At 32.5% G+C, this 18392-nt stretch overlaps 6 protein-coding genes across 6 annotated transcripts; 4 read left to right on the top strand and 2 right to left on the bottom strand.

The window, feature by feature from the left end:
* Positions 1-1847: 1847 nt before the first annotated feature.
* On the bottom strand, positions 1848-3392 carry FPOAC1_009961 (uncharacterized protein; the record flags this gene model as incomplete). Its single annotated transcript, XM_044854368.1, has 1 exon — positions 1848-3392. One exon carries the CDS (start codon positions 3390-3392, stop codon positions 1848-1850), a length of 1545 nt encoding a protein of 514 aa, XP_044707038.1.
* A 210-nt stretch (positions 3393-3602) lies between these two features.
* On the bottom strand, positions 3603-4462 carry FPOAC1_009962 (uncharacterized protein; the record flags this gene model as incomplete). The annotated part of the gene is made up of 2 exons (XM_044854369.1): positions 3603-4033; positions 4084-4462. 2 exons carry the CDS (start codon positions 4460-4462, stop codon positions 3603-3605), a joined length of 810 nt encoding a protein of 269 aa, XP_044707039.1.
* Positions 4463-5759: 1297 nt separating this feature from the next.
* Positions 5760-7131, top strand: FPOAC1_009963 (uncharacterized protein; the record flags this gene model as incomplete). Its single annotated transcript, XM_044854370.1, has 3 exons — positions 5760-5835; positions 5897-6613; positions 6668-7131. The coding sequence occupies 3 exons, from the start codon at positions 5760-5762 to the stop codon at positions 7129-7131; spliced, it is 1257 nt and encodes a 418-aa protein (XP_044707040.1).
* Positions 7132-7727: 596 nt separating this feature from the next.
* FPOAC1_009964 (uncharacterized protein) lies at positions 7728-8549 on the top strand (the record flags this gene model as incomplete). Its single annotated transcript, XM_044854371.1, has 1 exon — positions 7728-8549. The coding sequence occupies one exon, from the start codon at positions 7728-7730 to the stop codon at positions 8547-8549; it is 822 nt and encodes a 273-aa protein (XP_044707041.1).
* Positions 8550-15133: 6584 nt separating this feature from the next.
* FPOAC1_009965 (uncharacterized protein) lies at positions 15134-15763 on the top strand (the record flags this gene model as incomplete). The annotated part of the gene is made up of 1 exon (XM_044854372.1): positions 15134-15763. One exon carries the CDS (start codon positions 15134-15136, stop codon positions 15761-15763), a length of 630 nt encoding a protein of 209 aa, XP_044707042.1.
* A 1243-nt stretch (positions 15764-17006) lies between these two features.
* FPOAC1_009966 (uncharacterized protein) lies at positions 17007-18344 on the top strand (the record flags this gene model as incomplete). Its single annotated transcript, XM_044854373.1, has 1 exon — positions 17007-18344. The coding sequence occupies one exon, from the start codon at positions 17007-17009 to the stop codon at positions 18342-18344; it is 1338 nt and encodes a 445-aa protein (XP_044707043.1).
* Positions 18345-18392: the final 48 nt, after the last annotated feature.

Consider the following 18392-nt stretch of genomic DNA (forward strand, 5'->3'; position numbering starts at 1 on the left):
ATATAATAAAAATTTAAATTTTAATTTATTAATTTAATAATTAATTATATAATTAAAAATATTATAATTAAAAATAATAAAAATAATAATTTAATTATTATTTATATTAATAATATTTTAATTTTAAATATTAATAAAAATATTATATTAAAAATAAATAAAATTATTAAATATTTTTATTAAATATTTTTTTTAAAAAATAAAATTAATTATAAAAATTAAATTTTTATAAATAATTTTTTAATTTAATATATAATTAAAATTAATAAAGACTTTAAAATTTATTATTTTATATAATAATTTTATTAATATTAATATTAATATTAATAAAAAAATATTTAATAATTAATTTTTAAAAAAAATAAAAATTTTTATATTAATTATTATAATTTTAATTTTATAAATTATAATATATATTTTTAAATTAAATCTATATTAATATTTAAATTTAAAAATTATATTTTTTTATAAATTAATTTTAAATATATACTTTAGGACTTATACTTTAAAAATCACTTAATAAAAAGTATATATTTAAACCACTGAAAGCCCTAGCGACATAGAGAAGAATAATAGCGGCGACGAATGCAAAGCGAATAACTCTTAATAACAAGAAGGCTCGCTTATTCTTATCAAGGCTTGATTTCATACTGTCAAGTTAGCAAATGCCTTATTATTCAAGGCTGATCTCTCACATCGACCGAATAAACCCAAACATAGAGATCATCAGTAGAACGAGGCCCACATTAAGCAGCACGGTACTTGCGATAATAAGGCCAAGGCTAGTAGGGTCAGATTGACAGAGGATAGTTAGAATTCCTCCAGCAAGACAAGCTAATAGGCCAGCTAGTTAGCAATATATTTACCCAATACAATAAGATCAGTTACCTACCAAGGGAGAAGGTAACAAGAGGGTATAAAGCAAGACGAAGTCCATGTTTCCAATTCTTAATAAGAATAAATACAGCGACAGGTATAGCAAGTGCATAGAAGACGACTTGGGCAATGCCAACAGAGGTATATGAATTGATCATGTCTGCAAGATATCGTCAAATAAAACTATACTGTAATTCAGAAATGGTTATTCACCAATTCAGACGAACAGTATATCTTTATAGTTATATTTCACACAGGCGTTAAGCCATAAGGCATTTTCGCAAAGCCATCAAGACTCGCAGCATGATACTCAAAAAGTGATAGCGCCATCTCTGCCGGAAATCGGCATCTCGAGGAAACTCAGCCGCATCGCGGGACCCATTTCTGGCGCGATGATCCCAAAGATGGCTTAGCCTTAACTTGCAAAGTCCATCGTCAAGGCGAGATCATTGGTCAAAGCGACGACTTGAGAAGGCTTCGGGCATGTTTAATCCACCATGGACATGAGTTGAGTCAAGGAATTCGCAAAGCTGACTTTGTAATTTTGGCGAATGCGAGTGCGGCGCTGAAAAGACAAACTGCGGTAACTGCGTCAAGTCAGGCTATCCAGTACGTACCATGATACGTTCCTGGACAATACAGATTTTGGTATATGCTAGTCAGTATCTGTTCTTATCATTGATAATACCATCAGAGAAAGAGTAAGAGATAACGGAGGGTGAGGTAAGGTCTACAGTAGCGACAATAAGGCTATCATTTCTATCTTTAGTGCTGTTCAAGATGAGATTCAACCATCTGACTTTGTGAAACGGGGAAGGTTATTATGTTGTCGCCATGAGAGCAAAAACATGCATATGCAAATTACCAGAGGATTCTTTTATAGAGATTGCTTAGATAACATACTCAGACAGGTTCGAAATATCGGTACTGGCTTACCCAGTTCTATCCAGCTAATGATGTAATTCAGAGCACTACTCTATTATTTCATCCCCATCCGTCGCTTGAATCGCATCCTCATAATCCGGAGGCAACGGTCCGATTCTGGATAACAGCGCTTTATTCTCCTCCAAAGGTATGTCGCCATAAAAATGAGCTTCAAGGCCGCTTTTCATATCCTCTCCCCGGTGCTTGAGTCTCATATCCCACTTACGCCTCTTGGTAGCGATACTAGCATTCTCACAAATGACACCGTGGTAAGTAAGGTTTGTGCTCGCGATTTGGAGCGAATGGAAGCCGACCTTAAGACCCTTGGGTGTCTTCCCCGATACGTTGGGGTGTTGAGCTATCGCATCAAAGACAAAGCGCCAGTCGGCTTTGACTGGGCCTTGACAGACACCGCCAGATAAGTGAAGAAACTGAAGATTCTTGGAATGGAGGATCCAATGTGCAAGGGTTCGAGGGCATATGTTTGTCATTTGGGCCAGGTGAATCAGCTTAGGGAAGTCAAGAGTGTGCAGTCGAGTTGGCCAGCAAAGAACACCCAACCCTCCACGATCAATGCCAAAGGCAAAGTTCTCTATGCTGGAGTGGCACTTGTCCAGCAGATCGTGACAAAAGCCACCAGCCATGATCTTCATCTTCTCGGCATGCGAGCCCGCACTACCCCAATAATACCGCTGGCTAGCAGGCATTTCGGGGGAGAGGTGAAGTACTCTGAGCTTACTGAAATCGAGTTCATCCCAGCCGGGTATATCTTTGCAGACAATGTCACCTGTCATTAATAACTTGATGTTGAAATTGGTGATAGCAACACCCGAAGCTGCCAGGCACGTGATCACCATGGCGATAAGCTTGTCGCCCGTGACAGCTGTGGCTTGCTTGCACAGATAATCGGCGGTGGGCTCGGTAAACTCTTCGAGGGGCCGAAAATGTAGCATGTCGTCTTTTTCTCCGTGACTGTGTCGAGGAAGCTGCCATGGCTTGCCGGTGTCCTCTTTGCTGAGAGTGTCAAGATGTTTGGCCTCGCGAATCTTGTCACAACGATAACTTAGAAGCTTGACCCTTTCAATACGGTGTCCCAAAGTTTTGAGGAATTTTGTCCATGCTTGCTTCAGCTCACTCTCCGGATCTTGTAGCAATGCCTGCGTATCTCTGGCATCGGTCATATATGCAGCATACCCAGACTTGAGATCTTCGGAAGTGAAGACCAATGATCGATGCGTGTCGCGTAGAATCTTCGCATACTCTTGGTATGGAAGCACCAAGCTCGGTGGTGTGGTGAATGTGACGCAACGAACATACTTTGCGACGCGCGAAAATTCACCGCGCTGAAGGCACGTGAGCGTAGCACGGGTAGGCTCCAGCACAATGGTTCTGAACAGAAGGTGGTTGAAGCTATCGCATTCTGCGAATGTTCTGTGCACCAATCTCAGAGACTTGAGGTTTCGAAATGTCGGTGTATTCCAGTGTCTCAACCACTTATTACAATCAAAAAGCAGGTCTTCGACGATGTCGGCAAGAAGTTCGTTGGGTAGGCGGACCAGATTGCTTGCGTTGTGTTGCGATTGAGAGGCCATTGTGATGATGTATCTGAAATCAATGAGGTGTAATTTTTGAGAGCAGAAAAGCAGAAAAGCCTGTTATATACAAAAAAGCAGAACCTAAACAGTCGGGTTGATGTGGGTGTTTCTCAAAGTCTAATAGCTAATTTTTGAAAGGAAAAGTAAAGGACTCTGTCCAGTATACTAGATACAAATGGGTATACTATCTAGTTACTGAAATGTAGCTTAAAGGACATTAATGCCCACAATAAGCAAAAGAGACCAATTGACATGTCCAAGACCCTCAGCCGCGTTACTCTCTGGTTGTTCAGTGGCAGAAGGTACTGCAGTGGTTGTTGATGATGCGGTGCCGATACTCTCTGGGGTCGAAGTGGCCTCAGCTTCACTTTTGACGTTGTCCGGAGTTTGCGAGGAATCCAACCAAGGCTGCGCCGTTGTAGCTGGGTGCTTTAGAATAGTTGACGCCTTTTTCTCGACCAGCGCTGACTTGGGACATAGCTCATCCATCCGCTCACGCTGCGTTATGATCCAACTGTTGGCAGGACTATATGTGCTGATATCGAATCCCCAGAGACGTCGGACATAACAAGGTTCGCAAAGGTACTTGGCAGGAAGTTTTTCGTCGTCGCTTAATTCGGGGAACGAATCGATAATAGCTAGAAGTAATCAGCATGAGGCATCATAGAGTCGATATTTCTTCACGAACCGTTGCAGTATTTTCCTGTCTTGGCATCCTTGTCGCAAATTTGTCTCCGACCCTCCACCATATTAGGCGGATGCATCTTTTCCGGTCGGCAGTATTTCTCAAAGGCATCGGCCCATTCTTGGAGGGAGTCACCGCACTTCTTAGCGCAGATACTGTCGGTGATGGTGAAATCGTCATCGTCCTCAATCGAGCCTTCCCAGCCAGTACTTCCTGCGCCGTCAAGATTGGCATCACAATCGATGTCTGTCATCATCACCTTGGCACAGGCCTCGGAGCCACCTCTTTCGACCCATCGTTCGACTACATACTCCTTGTAAGCAAGAAAAGCACTCGCGCTCCAAAGAAGTTGAGAGGTGAGAATGATCGTGAATGGCTTCATAGTGACCCGACAACTGAAAGAGTGAAGTTGTTGGGATTTGAGATTGAGAAAGAATGGAATAGCTACTCACAAGATATCTATTCAGCAGAGCAGGTTTGTCTCCTTTATAAAGAGGGAATGAAGGACCCGTGTTTATGACCTCGGTCAAATCATGTGTTATCACCACATTTCAATGGGACTGCCAAGAAGACCGCTTGAGTAAAGTAAAATTGTGAATCAGTGCTTTAGCAGGCCAAGTCGGCTGAACAGAGGCTGCAACCGAGTGTAAACCCTGTCTAGCGTGATTCACGGTCCTTATTTGATGCAACAAGCTGTTGGTTGTTGGTCGTAGAAACCAAAAGTACCATTACAATTGTCTAATTCGAAAGAGATGTGGATTTTTTAATAAATTGACGACAAGCTATGAGTCAAGTCTAGTCGGTGCATGTCAGTCAACCATAGAATAATAATATCGCGTGGTGGTATAGCTAAACTCTTCAGTTACAAGACCACGGTAGTTAGTAGTTAATCATCCCAGGTTCCTGTCAGCCCCAGTTCACTTTTAGCCTCAACATAAGCCACCAAGTCCTCACTCAGCCCCTCCATCAGCAGCAGCTCAGCTTAAAGCAACAGGAACTTGGCTCGGGGAATCGAAACAGATTTGAGTCTAGTTGGCCTTTGTATCTCATTGACTTCGTGTTTAAATGTAATTAAAATGTCGGTTTCTGGTTTTGAGAAAGGCAGAAGGATATCAAGTTTTTGGGCAGCGAATGGTGAACAGCATCGCGTACAGGTCATCCAATGATGTGAGCATGTTGACTATTGGCACCACCCGTACAGTAGTGGCCACCCTATTGTCTCTAACTATCACACCAACATGGCATTGTAAGTAGAAGAAATGCTAGCCTCCTAAGTCTAAGGGTATAGAAATAAGCAGTCTAAAAGCCGTGCTGCAAAGAGCGTAAGCTGACCTAGTAATTCTGACCTTTATGTTCCCGTTGGTTAATTTTCTGTTACCCTGAAGGCGTTCAAACTTGTCGAGCATCGCGTTATCCACTGAACTACTGCAGGATTCAGCCTAGCAAAGGATCAAAGCTTACTCCCAGAACCGGTTAGTGGAATGTCATCCTCCATAAGTGATTCCAGCCAATGTAAACGCATGCCTGATCCTTCTGCAACGTGCCTGGGGCATTTGCGAGGCTCAATCAATTAGCGAGCACAGCCTCAAACAAGGATTCGAACCTTTAAAACCATCGACCTGTCATCACTTCTTCCTCTTTCTTTCAATGTGTAATTCATATCACTGAGCTAACACATTATGTCATTTTTAAACAAGTTCAAGAAGGAGTTTGAAGGACTCAATTTGAGTGAGCGTCTAGGGCAGCAGCAGGGAGGTAAGACATGGCAGGTCTTGTCCCCGCCCAACCTCCGCTAACATTGAACTTAATCCAACAGGCACTTCCCCAGCACCTGATGGGCATGGGACCAATTCTTACCAAGGACAGCAAACTTATCAGGGAAATGCGCCATCTCCTTACTCTCCACCTCAACAGCCATACAATCCTGGACAAACGCAGCAGAACCCAGGCTTTCAAGCATACACTGGTCCTCCCTACAATGGACATTCGTCATTCAGCGGACAGCAGCCATATCAGCCACCGCCACAGCATCAACAGTACCCCAGCCACCAACATCACACTCCTCAACCACCTACATACACTTCATCTCCCCAAATTCAGCAACAACCACAGCAACAACCATGGTCCCCTCCACCACCAAGCGTCCACCAGGTCCAATCCCCTCCAGCAGCTGTTAGTCCTTACGGTGCTCCTCCAAGCGCGCCCCCATGCCCAACACCACCTCGCTGGATTCCTCATTGGTCAGAGAGGGATCAACAATGGTACTACGTTGAAACTTCAGGCAGAAGCTCATGGCAAGCGCCAGCTGAATTCCCACCACTGGCTGCTATGCCGGCTTTTCCAGGCAGCTTAAATGTTATCAGCAAAGCGCCAGGACAAGGTTTGGCTCATCCCCAACAGCCACAATATGCAAACCCTCAAGATTCACGACCAACATTACCAGAAGGCGGCAGCAAAAAGTCCTCTTTCCTTGCGGCAGCTGGTGGTTTTACCGCAGGTGGCGTCGCTGGGTTTTTTGTCAAGGACCGCATTGGTGAGTAACACACCGCATGATAGATAACTGACACATGCTGACTCATTCATCTAGATAAGCGCAAAGCAAAGAAGCGCCACGGTCGCGACGCAGAAGACTTTGCAGATTTTGTCGAGTATCCCGCCCGGATTGTCGATCTCGCTTGTAACGTCTGTGATCAAGACATAAGCGGCCCCTACGCGCACTGTGAGAAGTGCGACGGCGGCGACTACGATATTTGCCGCGATTGTCTTGCGCAGGGACAGACATGTGATGGCAAAGGGAAGCATAGCCTCGTCAAGGTGTATCCCAAGTATTACTGTGATATCTGCAACGTCTTGATCAAGGGCGAGTTTTATTACTGCGCTAAATGCAATGATGGAGATTGGGATACGTGCAAGGGGTGTTTTGATAAGGGCTATACGTGTAAAGCGGCCGAGTGTGGAGGACATCATGACATGTCGAAGCTATTTATTCCCGAGGTCAAGTTCAAGAAGAATGGGAGGGTAGATACAAGTAGCAGTTCAGACTCTGATTAGTTTCGTAGTTAATGGATAGCATCGTTACAATTGTATTGATTGTCGAGGAAATAGAGGCTCCCTCTGTGGGTTTGGATGCAAAGTCCATTGTATTCATGATGTTACGGCTGGAAACGGTGCGTATCATGATCTGCAATTGATCACCCGCCGATACTTCAGAATTCATCACTGTTCAGTTCCAAGTAAGAAGGTCTGAATGACGCAGTAGTGGCGATGGAGGCGTGGCCGGTGCAATGGCCTCGCCAGAAGAATTGGCCGCTGGAAGGAGAAGGGATGAAATTAGTAGGTCAGTTTATGATACTTGGGCCAGACCTCTTAGACTGTTTATTTTTGTACTCCTAACTTATAAAGGAAGCTTCTGTCGAGCCGTATAGACAGTCGCAACTTCTTTCTCTTGCAACCTCGATCAATCGTCCAAGGCAAAGTCAGTCAATCCCGGTCTTGCTACATATAGCTAACCACTTTCTTTTTAAACCATAGAAACACGCAGTAGTCATCGAATCTATAGCAAGAAAAAGCGCCAGTCCTTGGGCGAGTTTGACAATATTCAACCCGAAAGTATATCGCCAAGGGGTTCCAAGGGGGGAAAACATCCCATGAGCGAAAGTCCCGCAGAAGAAAGGCGGCAGGAGTCGACGAGAAGGAGACGTATATCGCCGGATCCTCCCACGTGCGCCCCACTTATTGAAGAAGGAGGTGAAGAAGGGTCAATCATTTCCCTTCCAGCTCAAACACTTCCAGCTCAAACATCATTCCAGAAAGAGACAGCCGACTCACCACTACTGGGTGAAATGTCCGGTCAGAGATCTGCCTCTCGTTCTCCCTCGCCTGAGCATCCCGATGAGGGGGTAGAGTCGAATCGGAGTGCTTTTTCCGCTCGCCCTCCCTCTCCCGAACAACTTGAAGTCTCGATGTCAGCGGAGGAAAAAGGCCAAGGGGACGCAGAGTCCCTACTTCTCAATCTCCCAGTCGAAATCATAGTTGCGATCGTGGAACATTGCCAAAGTCCGTTGGACTATTTCAGATTCGCAGCGACATGCAGGACCCTCAGATTGATCGTCGGAAGCAGTATCCGCCTCCTCCACCGGGAGAAAAGGTACGAGGTCTACAATGGTATCGTTTCGAGTCTGCGGCATCGTTTTGGTGCTGTTTTCCCTCATTGCTGCTACTCGGTGATGCGGTATCGGAAATTGGGGAAGAGAATATGGGAAGAAATCGAACAAGACTCTGACCTTCTTCCCCTCTGGAGGCTCGAAAGGTTCAACAGAGACCAGTTTCTCGAGACCCCGATACCAGAGGGCAACTGGGGCAAAAGACTGTCAGCGCCAGATTTCTATCTTATGTCAAGAATCCTAGACCAAGCAGAGATCGTCGTCAAAGAACTGTCTACCAAGGCCTTTAACATGTCAGGGGCCTAAACTGCTACTATTAGAAGAAGTGATATAGTTACTATTAGATTGCAGAGAAATCTTAATAATATAGTTAATTAAAAAGTATTAATAATAATAATAATAATTTATTCTTAATCTTTTTTCCTTTTTAATTTTAAAGGCTTTCTTTATATTTTTTTCTTTATAATTATTATTAAAGTAAAATTATAATAAATTATTAAACTTAAAAAGTATTTTATTTTAAGATTTTATTTAATAAAATATTATAAATTATTTCTTTTTATAAGGCTAAATTCTATAATTATTAATTTATTATAATTTATTTATAGTTTAATTAAAACTATTAGCTTTTTTATATATATTTTATAATAATTTTTTTTTAATATAAAAAAGGCTTTTTAAATAAAGAAATTAATATAATTTATAAAAATATAAGCTATTTAATTAAAAATAAATAATTATATTTTATTTATTTTTTTTTTTAATTTTTACTTATTTAATTATATATACCTTTATAATTACTTTTTTATATTTATATTTAGCTATAATTTCTTTATTATATTTTTATTAATTTATTAATAGTATATATTTTTTTTCTAATTTAATTTATTTTTATTTTATTTTTATATTATTTTATAATATAAATATTTTTCTTTTTAATTATTTTTCTTTAATTTTTAAAACTTCTTTATTTTATTTATTATTAATTTATATAGGCCTTTTTATATTTATATATATATATACTACTTAAAGTATACTATAAATTAAAACCTTAATAAATATTTATTTTTTAAAAAGGCTAAATTTAACTTTTTTTATTTAATTAAATATATTTTTTCTATAAAAAGTAAATAATCTTATTATAAATTATTTAAAATATTTTTTAATTTTTATTTTAATTAATTTTAATAAATATAAATATTATTAAATTTTAAATAAGCTTTATATTTAAATAAAAATTTAAAATTTTTATTATAAAGTTATAATTAACTTATAGTAAAGTTCTTATAAAATATTAAAACTTTTTACTCTTTTTATTAATTATATTAAAAGAAGCTTAAAAAAAATATATTTATTAATAATTATAATATTAATAATATAAATACTTTACTATAAACTTATTATTATTTCTTTTTTAATTTTTTTATTTTTCTTAAGATATTAAGATTTTATATAAAAAGGCTAAAAAAGCTATTTTTATATATAAAGCTATTATTACTATTATTACTTTAACTTTAATTAATATTATTATAATTATAACTTTAAAATATTTTTATATTAAATAAGCTAAATATTTTATTTCTATTTTAATTTATATTTTATTAACTTTAGTAAATATTAATAATTTATTAAACTATATTATTTAATTTAATCTTTTAAAGTAAACTCTTAGTAAATTTAATATAAATAAAGAATAATAATCTATTTTTATTAAGAATAAGAAAATTAATATTTTTAAGTTATTTTATATTAATTTAAAGATAATACTATAAAAAGCTTATTAAAATAAAAGTAATTCTTTTAATAAAGAAAAAAATAATAAAGATAAAGTTAATAAATAGCTAATAGTTAATAATATTACTATATATTTAGTATTAATTTAAAGGCTATATATTTTAAAATTATAAACTTAATAGGTTTTTATTAGTTTTTTTTAATTAATTAGTTAAAACTTTTACTCTCTTTAAATAAAATTTAAATTAAATTAATACTATTTTATTATTATTTTTCTTCTTTATAAATTATTTTTATAAGTTTATATAAAAATATTACTTTTAAAATTATATTAAAGTACTTAAGAGTTTTTAAACTCTTTATAGCCTTTCTATTTAATTAAATATTATCTTTTATATATTAAGCCTTTATAAAAGATAATTCTTTTTACTTTATAAATAAAATCTTTTTTATAAAAGTATTTTATTTATAAATTTATTAATATTTTATTATCTTTTTATAGTTTTAATAAGCTAATATAAAATATATTATATATTAAAAACCCCTTTAAAAGCTATAGTCTATAGACTAAGTTTCTTTTATTTATCTTTTTTAAGATTTAATAAGATTTTATTTATTTTTCTATAAGCTTTTTACTAGGTTTTTTTATTTTTAAATTTTTTATTAATAATAGAATTATATTTTTTTTTTAAATTTATAAAGAATCTTTCTTTAATTATAGTATTTAAAATAAATATCCTAGGTATTATAAAGTAATTATTATATTTAAGTATATTATTATTATATTTTTTCTCTTTAATAAAATACTTTAATATTTACTTTTCTTTATTAAGCCTTTTAATTTTCTAATTCTCTAAAGAAGAATCTTTATAATAACTCTATAAATATTACTTTAATAATAATATAATAGCTAATATTATAAATATATTAAGTAATAAAGAGTAAAATAGCTTAATTAGTCTATTAATTATTATAAAAAGTATAAAAATATTATTTTAAAATTTAATTTAGCCTTTTTATTTAATTATTAATTTAAAAGTAAAATATACTATTAAATTATTTTTTAATTATAATAAAATAATAAAAAGTTCTTTAAAATCTACTTATAAATAGTAATCTTTAATTAATAATAATACTTTTTAATAAATTATAATTTATAAAAATATATTATAAAAAAAAGTCTATAAAACTATTATTTATAAATTATTTTAAAGTTAATATATAGAGAATATATTTTATAAATTAATTTATAATAATTAAAATACTATTATAAGCTTTATTATTTAATCTTTCTATAGAGAGTAAGTTTATAATAAAGTCTATAAATAGTTTTTTTTAAAAGTAATTTAATTATAATAATACTTTAAATTCTTTATAAGGTTTATATAGCTAAGGTTTTAAAACTTAATATAAATAATAATTTTAAATATATTACTTAATATTCTATTTTAAGCCTAGCTAATAATAATAGCTTTAAATCTTTTTATAAGTCTTTATAACTCCTTAATAGCCTATTATAAAGTTATTATAAAGTAATAAAAAAAATTCTTTTTTTATTTTTAAAAGTATAAAAATTTACTCTTAATATAATAATAACCTTTTTTATAGTTTCTAGGGTTTTTATAATTATCTTATTACTATTTTATTTAAAGATAATAATCTTTTAAGTTTCTTTTAAGTTTTTAAATTCTCTTTTTAAGCCTTCTTTAAAGCTTTTTCTAATAGCTTTTCTTTTACTTTTTTTATTATACTTAATCTCTATAATATATAAAACCTTTATCTTTATAAAAATACTATAAGCTATTATAATAATAAAGCTTCTTTATATATTATAATCTTAAAATAAGTTTTATTTAAGCCTTTTTATAATTTAGCTTTAATATTTACTAATTTATTATAATCTTAAAAACCTTTCTTTATAAACTTATTAAGAAATTAAATAATTATTAAATTAGCTTTTTTTTAAGCTTTATCTTTTTCTTTATAATTTAACCTCTTAAATAAGCTATTAATAAGGTTTAATTTATCTAGTTAATAATTAATAATAAAATTATATAATAATAATTTATTAATTTTTTATAATTATTATAATTATAGCTTTAATTTTATAGTAAAGTAATTATAATTAAAGTAATTTATTAAAACTTTAATAATAAATTAACTATAAATTAAAAATTACCTTTATTTTTAAAAAGCTTTTATAATAGCTATTAACTTAATATCTAAGGTATTATAATATTATTTAATCTTTAAAAGCTTTTTTAAATAGTATATTATAAAGTATTAATAATTTAGCTTTAATTATAAAAAGATTATATTTAATATATAAGTTAAAGTATTAAGTTTAACTTATAGAGAGTATTTAAGATTAAAATATTAAAGTATAAAAAGATTATAAAAGGCTACTTTAAGTATTAAGAATATATTAAAGATATTATAATTTAATAATATAAAGCTTATTATATTTCTTTTTATATAATCTATTAAAAAAATAATAATTTTATTATAATTTTTAATAAATCTTTTATAGAAATTTATAAATCTTAAAAATAATTATATATTATATATATTATAAAATTCTAGCTACTTTATTATTATTTTAACTTTAAATAAATTTATTTTAATATCTTATTAAATAATTATAAAGCTAAAATATTTAATTTCTTATATATTAAAGAAATACTTATTTAAATTAATATAAAGGCCTATAGCTTTTAGCTTTTTAATTATTTTATAAACTTATTAATAGTACTTATTAATTTTATTACTATATATTAAAATATTATTTAAATATATTATATAATAAATATTAAGTATATTCTTAAGTATATTATTAATATACTTTTAAAAGATTATAAAAATATTAATTAGGCTAAATAGTATAACTTAATATTTAAAGTAATTATATTTATAATAAAAAGCTATCTTTTACTTATTATTTTTATAAATATATAGTTAATAATATATATTTTTTAAATTAAATTTAATAAAAATCTTTACTTTTTCTAGGTATTTAAGGCTTTTTATAATTAATAGTAAAAATATTTTATTTTTCTTTATTATTTTATTTAAGCCTTTATAATTAATATAAAGGTAAAGCTTTTTAATGCCTTTTTTAAATATAAAGAGTATTAAAGCCTTTATAAGGCTTAAAGACCTTTTAATTTATTTTTAACTTAAGGCTTTTTAAATATAATTATAAAGAATTCCTAGCTTTTTCTTAGAGAATATATAAATAAAGCCTTAAAGAAAGATTTACTTTTTTTCTAGATTAATAGTATATATTTTTCTTATTAAAGGGGATAATATCTTTATATTCTTAAGGATAAAGAAGTCTTAATAATTAAAATAAATTTATTTATATTTATCTTTTTTAAACTTATTAATAATACTTTATAAGATTATAGCCTTAAGTTATATTTTTTCTAGTTAAAATATTAAATTAATTAAAATAATATAAATAATAAATTATATTAAGCTATTTTTTATAAGTTATTTTTTATTTTTTTTATAATTATATTAAATTTAATATTATCTTTAATAATACTATATATTTAAATTAAAATAATTTATTTTAATACTTAAGGATTATAATCTTAAATCTATAGAAGCCTTAATATTATATTATTTTACTTAATATTAATAAAATAAAAATAAACTTAAAATATTTTTATTTTATTAATATTATTATATATATTAATTAACTATAAAATAATATTTATATATTAAATTTAAGTTTTATTAATACTTTAAAATTAATAATTAAAAGGCTTAATTTATATTTAATTTATTATAAGTAAATTATAAAGATTAAAGAAGCTTTAAAAGGCTTTTATATTAAAAAGAGTAAATAAGGCCTTTTATTTAAACTTTAAATAAATTAAAGCCTTTAAAATAAAATATTAATTTATATTTAAGGCCTTATAAGACCTGTATTTTTAAGGTTAAAGCCTTTTAATTACTTTAATAGTATTTATATTAATAATTATAAAGAGAAATTAAATTAAATTTAAAGTAATAATAATTTTCTTATTTAAGTATATTAAAGTATAATACTTAAATTAATAATATAAATAATATTTTATTTTTAATCTTTTTATAATAATATTTAAATATTAAGAATAATTAATTTTTATATATTATATATTAATTAAGCTTTTAAATTATTTAAAAAAGTTAAATTTAAATATTTAAAATCTAATTATTATATTATACTTTAAAGTCTATTTAAATTAAAAAGTTAATAATACTTATATATAAAGTCTTAATAAAGCTTTAAAAATATCCTTATAAACTCTTAAAAAGGTAATTTATTATATAAATAATTTTAATTTTTTTAATAAAATAATTATTAAGCTTTATTTTAAATATACTTTTAAAGGTTTAAATAAATTAATTTAAGCTTTAATAATTTTTTTTATTTTATATAAATTAAAAGATCTTTATATTAAATTTTAATTTAATATAAAGTCTTTTAAAGATTAATTTTTTATAAATAATTATATTAAAGTTATTAATATATTATATTAAAGATTTAATATTAATATTTTTTTTATAGCTTTTTAATTATTATTTTTTTTAATAAATTTATATTAATTTAATTACCTTTTTAATATATATATTTAATTTTTCTTTAAAGATTTAATTAATAATTAAATATATTTTATTAATTATAAAGATTATAATTATTATAAAGATTTTAATTATTTTAATTATAAAAAATAAAAATTAAATTTATAAAATATTATTATTATTTAAAATAAAAATATATTTTTATTTTAAAAATCTTTAAAATATTTTAAATATTATATTAATTTTTTATTTTATTTATAAAAAAAAGAAAAATATATTAAAAGCTTAAATTATTATTATTAAAAAAAGTAATATAATTATTATTAAATTATAAAGAAATTTTAATAATATAATTAATTAAAAAGTATTAATAATAATAATAATAATTTATTTTTAATTTTTTTTTTTTTTAATTTTAAAAGTTTTTTTTATATTTTTTTCTTTATAATTATTATTAAAGTAAAATTATAATAAACTATTAAACCTAAAAGGCGCCCTACTTTAGGATTTTGCCTAATAGAATATCACATAATAATACAGCTGCTTTTAAGAAACAGGGCTATCCACCTCGGGAGTATGGCGAGATGAACCCTGTATTACTAATACAAACGGAAAAGTCGAGGTTCCTAAACGCCGTGCTTCAGTATGAGTATTATTGCTGCCTATTTTTCTACAAAGATATTGTGTTATTTTACAACAACACTTATCTTCATCGAAGATTCTTCAATAACCGGAATTACTCGGCTGATGCTGATATCCTTGGGTTCTACACTGTTGTCATCGGCGTTTACGCGTTCTATCATGGCATTCTCCTACGTATGAGAATACACATGACATTGAACGACGACGAGAAGGTCGCATTCTTTCTCGGTTGCAAGCAACAAGAGATAATAAGATTTGCGCACTATCTACTATGCCAGGGCATACAACTATTCGCAAAGGTACATGTCATGGATTCAGGCAGCAAGAGGGATTTCTTTCTGGAGGAGTTCTTCAAACGAAAGGGTAATAGAACTCATCCGGCGATCAGTGTTTGGGGTCGCGATTTCAATGGCGAAGGTGCACGTGGGGAGCCCACCTGGACCCCATGGGCTTACATCGAGAAGGTTCGTGAGTCCGACCCGCATCTACGGAGTGCCATACACTTGTGGGACTCCGACCGTCTAGAACAGATGAGAACGATTCCTCAGGGTGCCAGAAGAATCGCCCGGTAGAAGCATAAGGGACGAAATTAGTGGGTGGCCATTTTTTTCTACTACCCACTGGCGACTGCAGGGCTTGTGGAAACGAACTAAACCACCAGACGCCCGTCTTGATGGTATGCGATGTTTTCCACGACATTCGCGATTGACCACCCCTGAGAGGATCAGAAACGTCGACCGCTTGGGGCATAAGGGACGTGATTGGCAGCTCAACTTATATTATTAAGGCATGACTTTGAGTCATTCATACTAAAAGAACGTCTATTCATTCTATTACCAATAAGCCACCCCCCGACACTCACACCTCCTCATCAGTAGAACATTCTGTAGGAAGCATAGAAACGAAATGAGACAGCGAATTTATATCAAAAGTGTAGTTTAAGCGTGTTTGATCTAGTGAAATAAATGATAGAATAAGCAATATATCATGATGCCGATAAATGTCAGGTACCGTTGTCATCTCTTCTACTATGAACACGTGCATCTTCAGGTGTTCCTATTCTCCTTTCCAACTCTAATGTTAAACCTTATTTGTTTTGTTAAACTTTTTGTTCAAAGCCAAACTGCTGTTGTGCGTGCACCTTGGTAGGGGCTTCTTATTACCTACATGCCCACTATAGAGTTCGGTCGCTGCTGTGTTCATAACCAGGCAGTTACTTTATCTGTCAGAAACATTTGTATTCTGGATGGGATGATGAATCATTATACATCAGAGTGTGTGCGGGAGGAAGGGCTATGCTGAAGAATGCAGTTGCAATGACACAGAGTTGTGTGAACAGAAGACACAATAGGGTTATTCTTGCCTGAAACTCAACTGTTTAAAGTTACTCCACCTTGCCATCAGACGCAATCAGTTGGTGAGGCTAGTGGGTAGCAGAAAAAATGACCTCCTAAGTCTTAGGTTACAAAAATAAATAGTCTAAGAGCAATAGTCTAAAGAGCATAGAGTAGCCAACTATTTTCGTCTCTTATGCTTCCAGCGGCCAATTGTTTTGATACCCTGAGGTGAGGTTATGGTCCTTCGATCATACTTCTTAGGCTGCTTACCTTCACATTCTAAAACTTAAAAGACAGCCTACTACAGATGGATAAATATGCTCACATTGCCCCTATAAACTCCAACTCTATCCATTTATAAAAGGCCGGCGACCCCTGCCTGGACCTGTGATAGAAATTGCCCTGCTTTCGCCAAATTACTACACACCCAGACAGCCACAACTGAAACTTCAATCTATCAAGCACTCTTATTAACATAATGGCTCGTAAAAAGTCAAGTCGTTCTGCCAAGGCCCATTACGAGCACACTCAAAACAAATCAGCCGAGGACAACGCCACTCAAGATGGCCCATCTCGAACGAATACCGACCTGCTGAATTATGAAGCCAAAGGACGCCAGTTCCCCCAATTCCGCGAACTCCCATACGACGTACGCGCCATGATCTGGGAAGAAGCTCTCGCCAACCAAAGAATCCTACGCATCTCTCTCGAAAAGCGGGAGACGTCCACGCGCAACAAGTACCAACGGAGAAAGGCTACGAAAGCCAAGGGTAAGAAAGCACGGAAGGTCGAGGATGAAGAAGAGCCCTCAGCACCCGAGAAGACTTATCGTGTTGTGGTGGAAGAGCGTTACGCCATTAGTAAGCTCTTCCACATTTGCAGCGAATCGCGACGCGCCGCCGAGTCCTTCTACCGTGTCCGTGTCCCTTGTACTTACAAATGGGGCAACAAGACACAAGAGGGGACATTTTACTTTCGTCCCGAGTTCGATAACATCCAAGTCGGTATTACAGAATACCTCTCTGACTTTGCCTTTGATCTTTGGCAACTCGATTCACGATATGTTGGCTTGATCAACCTCACACTCCCATGGCAGCCAAATGTCCGCAAGATAATGGAAATGGACGACCACGAACGGGATATACTGAGAGGTGTGCTTTTGAGATTGCAAAATGTCTCTTTTGCTCACATGCAGGAGAAGCCGAGAGCTGCTCCGCCCCCTGTACGTACCCTCGCATATGTCCATTCCATGCAAATGGCCAACGCAAATGGCAATACCACAAACGATAACGATGGAGAACCGACACCACCCAAGCCACGAACGGGATGGGAACCTGATTGTACCGGTCCTATCTCCACATGCATCCCAAGCTTCGAAAGACTACCCGTGGATCCACGAGAGATGGGCAATGACCATACCCGCCCCTACTTCTCCTTCAAAAACCCAGTCCACATAGCCCTAAGCTGGTTCCGCCTCCTTGAGTCAATCGAAGCTACGTATGAGCATAGAGTTAACTATAGATTCATGCTGAGCTACGAGACCACTGGTAGAAACATAGCTACACGAGACCAGGCCACCTCTTGGGTACAGAGTCAACGAAAGAACTTCAAGGCTCGTGCCGTGAGCGAAGGTTTAGAACATGGAGAGTGGGTGCAGCCAGCGATGGGATTCTGGATGTATCCTATAGAGTGTGTTGGATCACTGGTTGATGATGAGGGAGTCTTGAAGACGGCAAAGGACGTCTTGGAAGGTGTGGAGCTTGAGGATATCATGAGTAAATACGCCCCTGAGCTTTGCTTAAGTAGGTTGGTTTAAGGCGATATTTGTTTCTCAATTCCACCAATTTGTAAATTAACACGGCAT

The sequence above is a fragment of the Fusarium poae genome, chromosome 3 (assembly GCF_019609905.1).
Source record: "Fusarium poae strain DAOMC 252244 chromosome 3, whole genome shotgun sequence".
NCBI lineage: Eukaryota > Fungi > Ascomycota > Sordariomycetes > Hypocreales > Nectriaceae > Fusarium > Fusarium poae.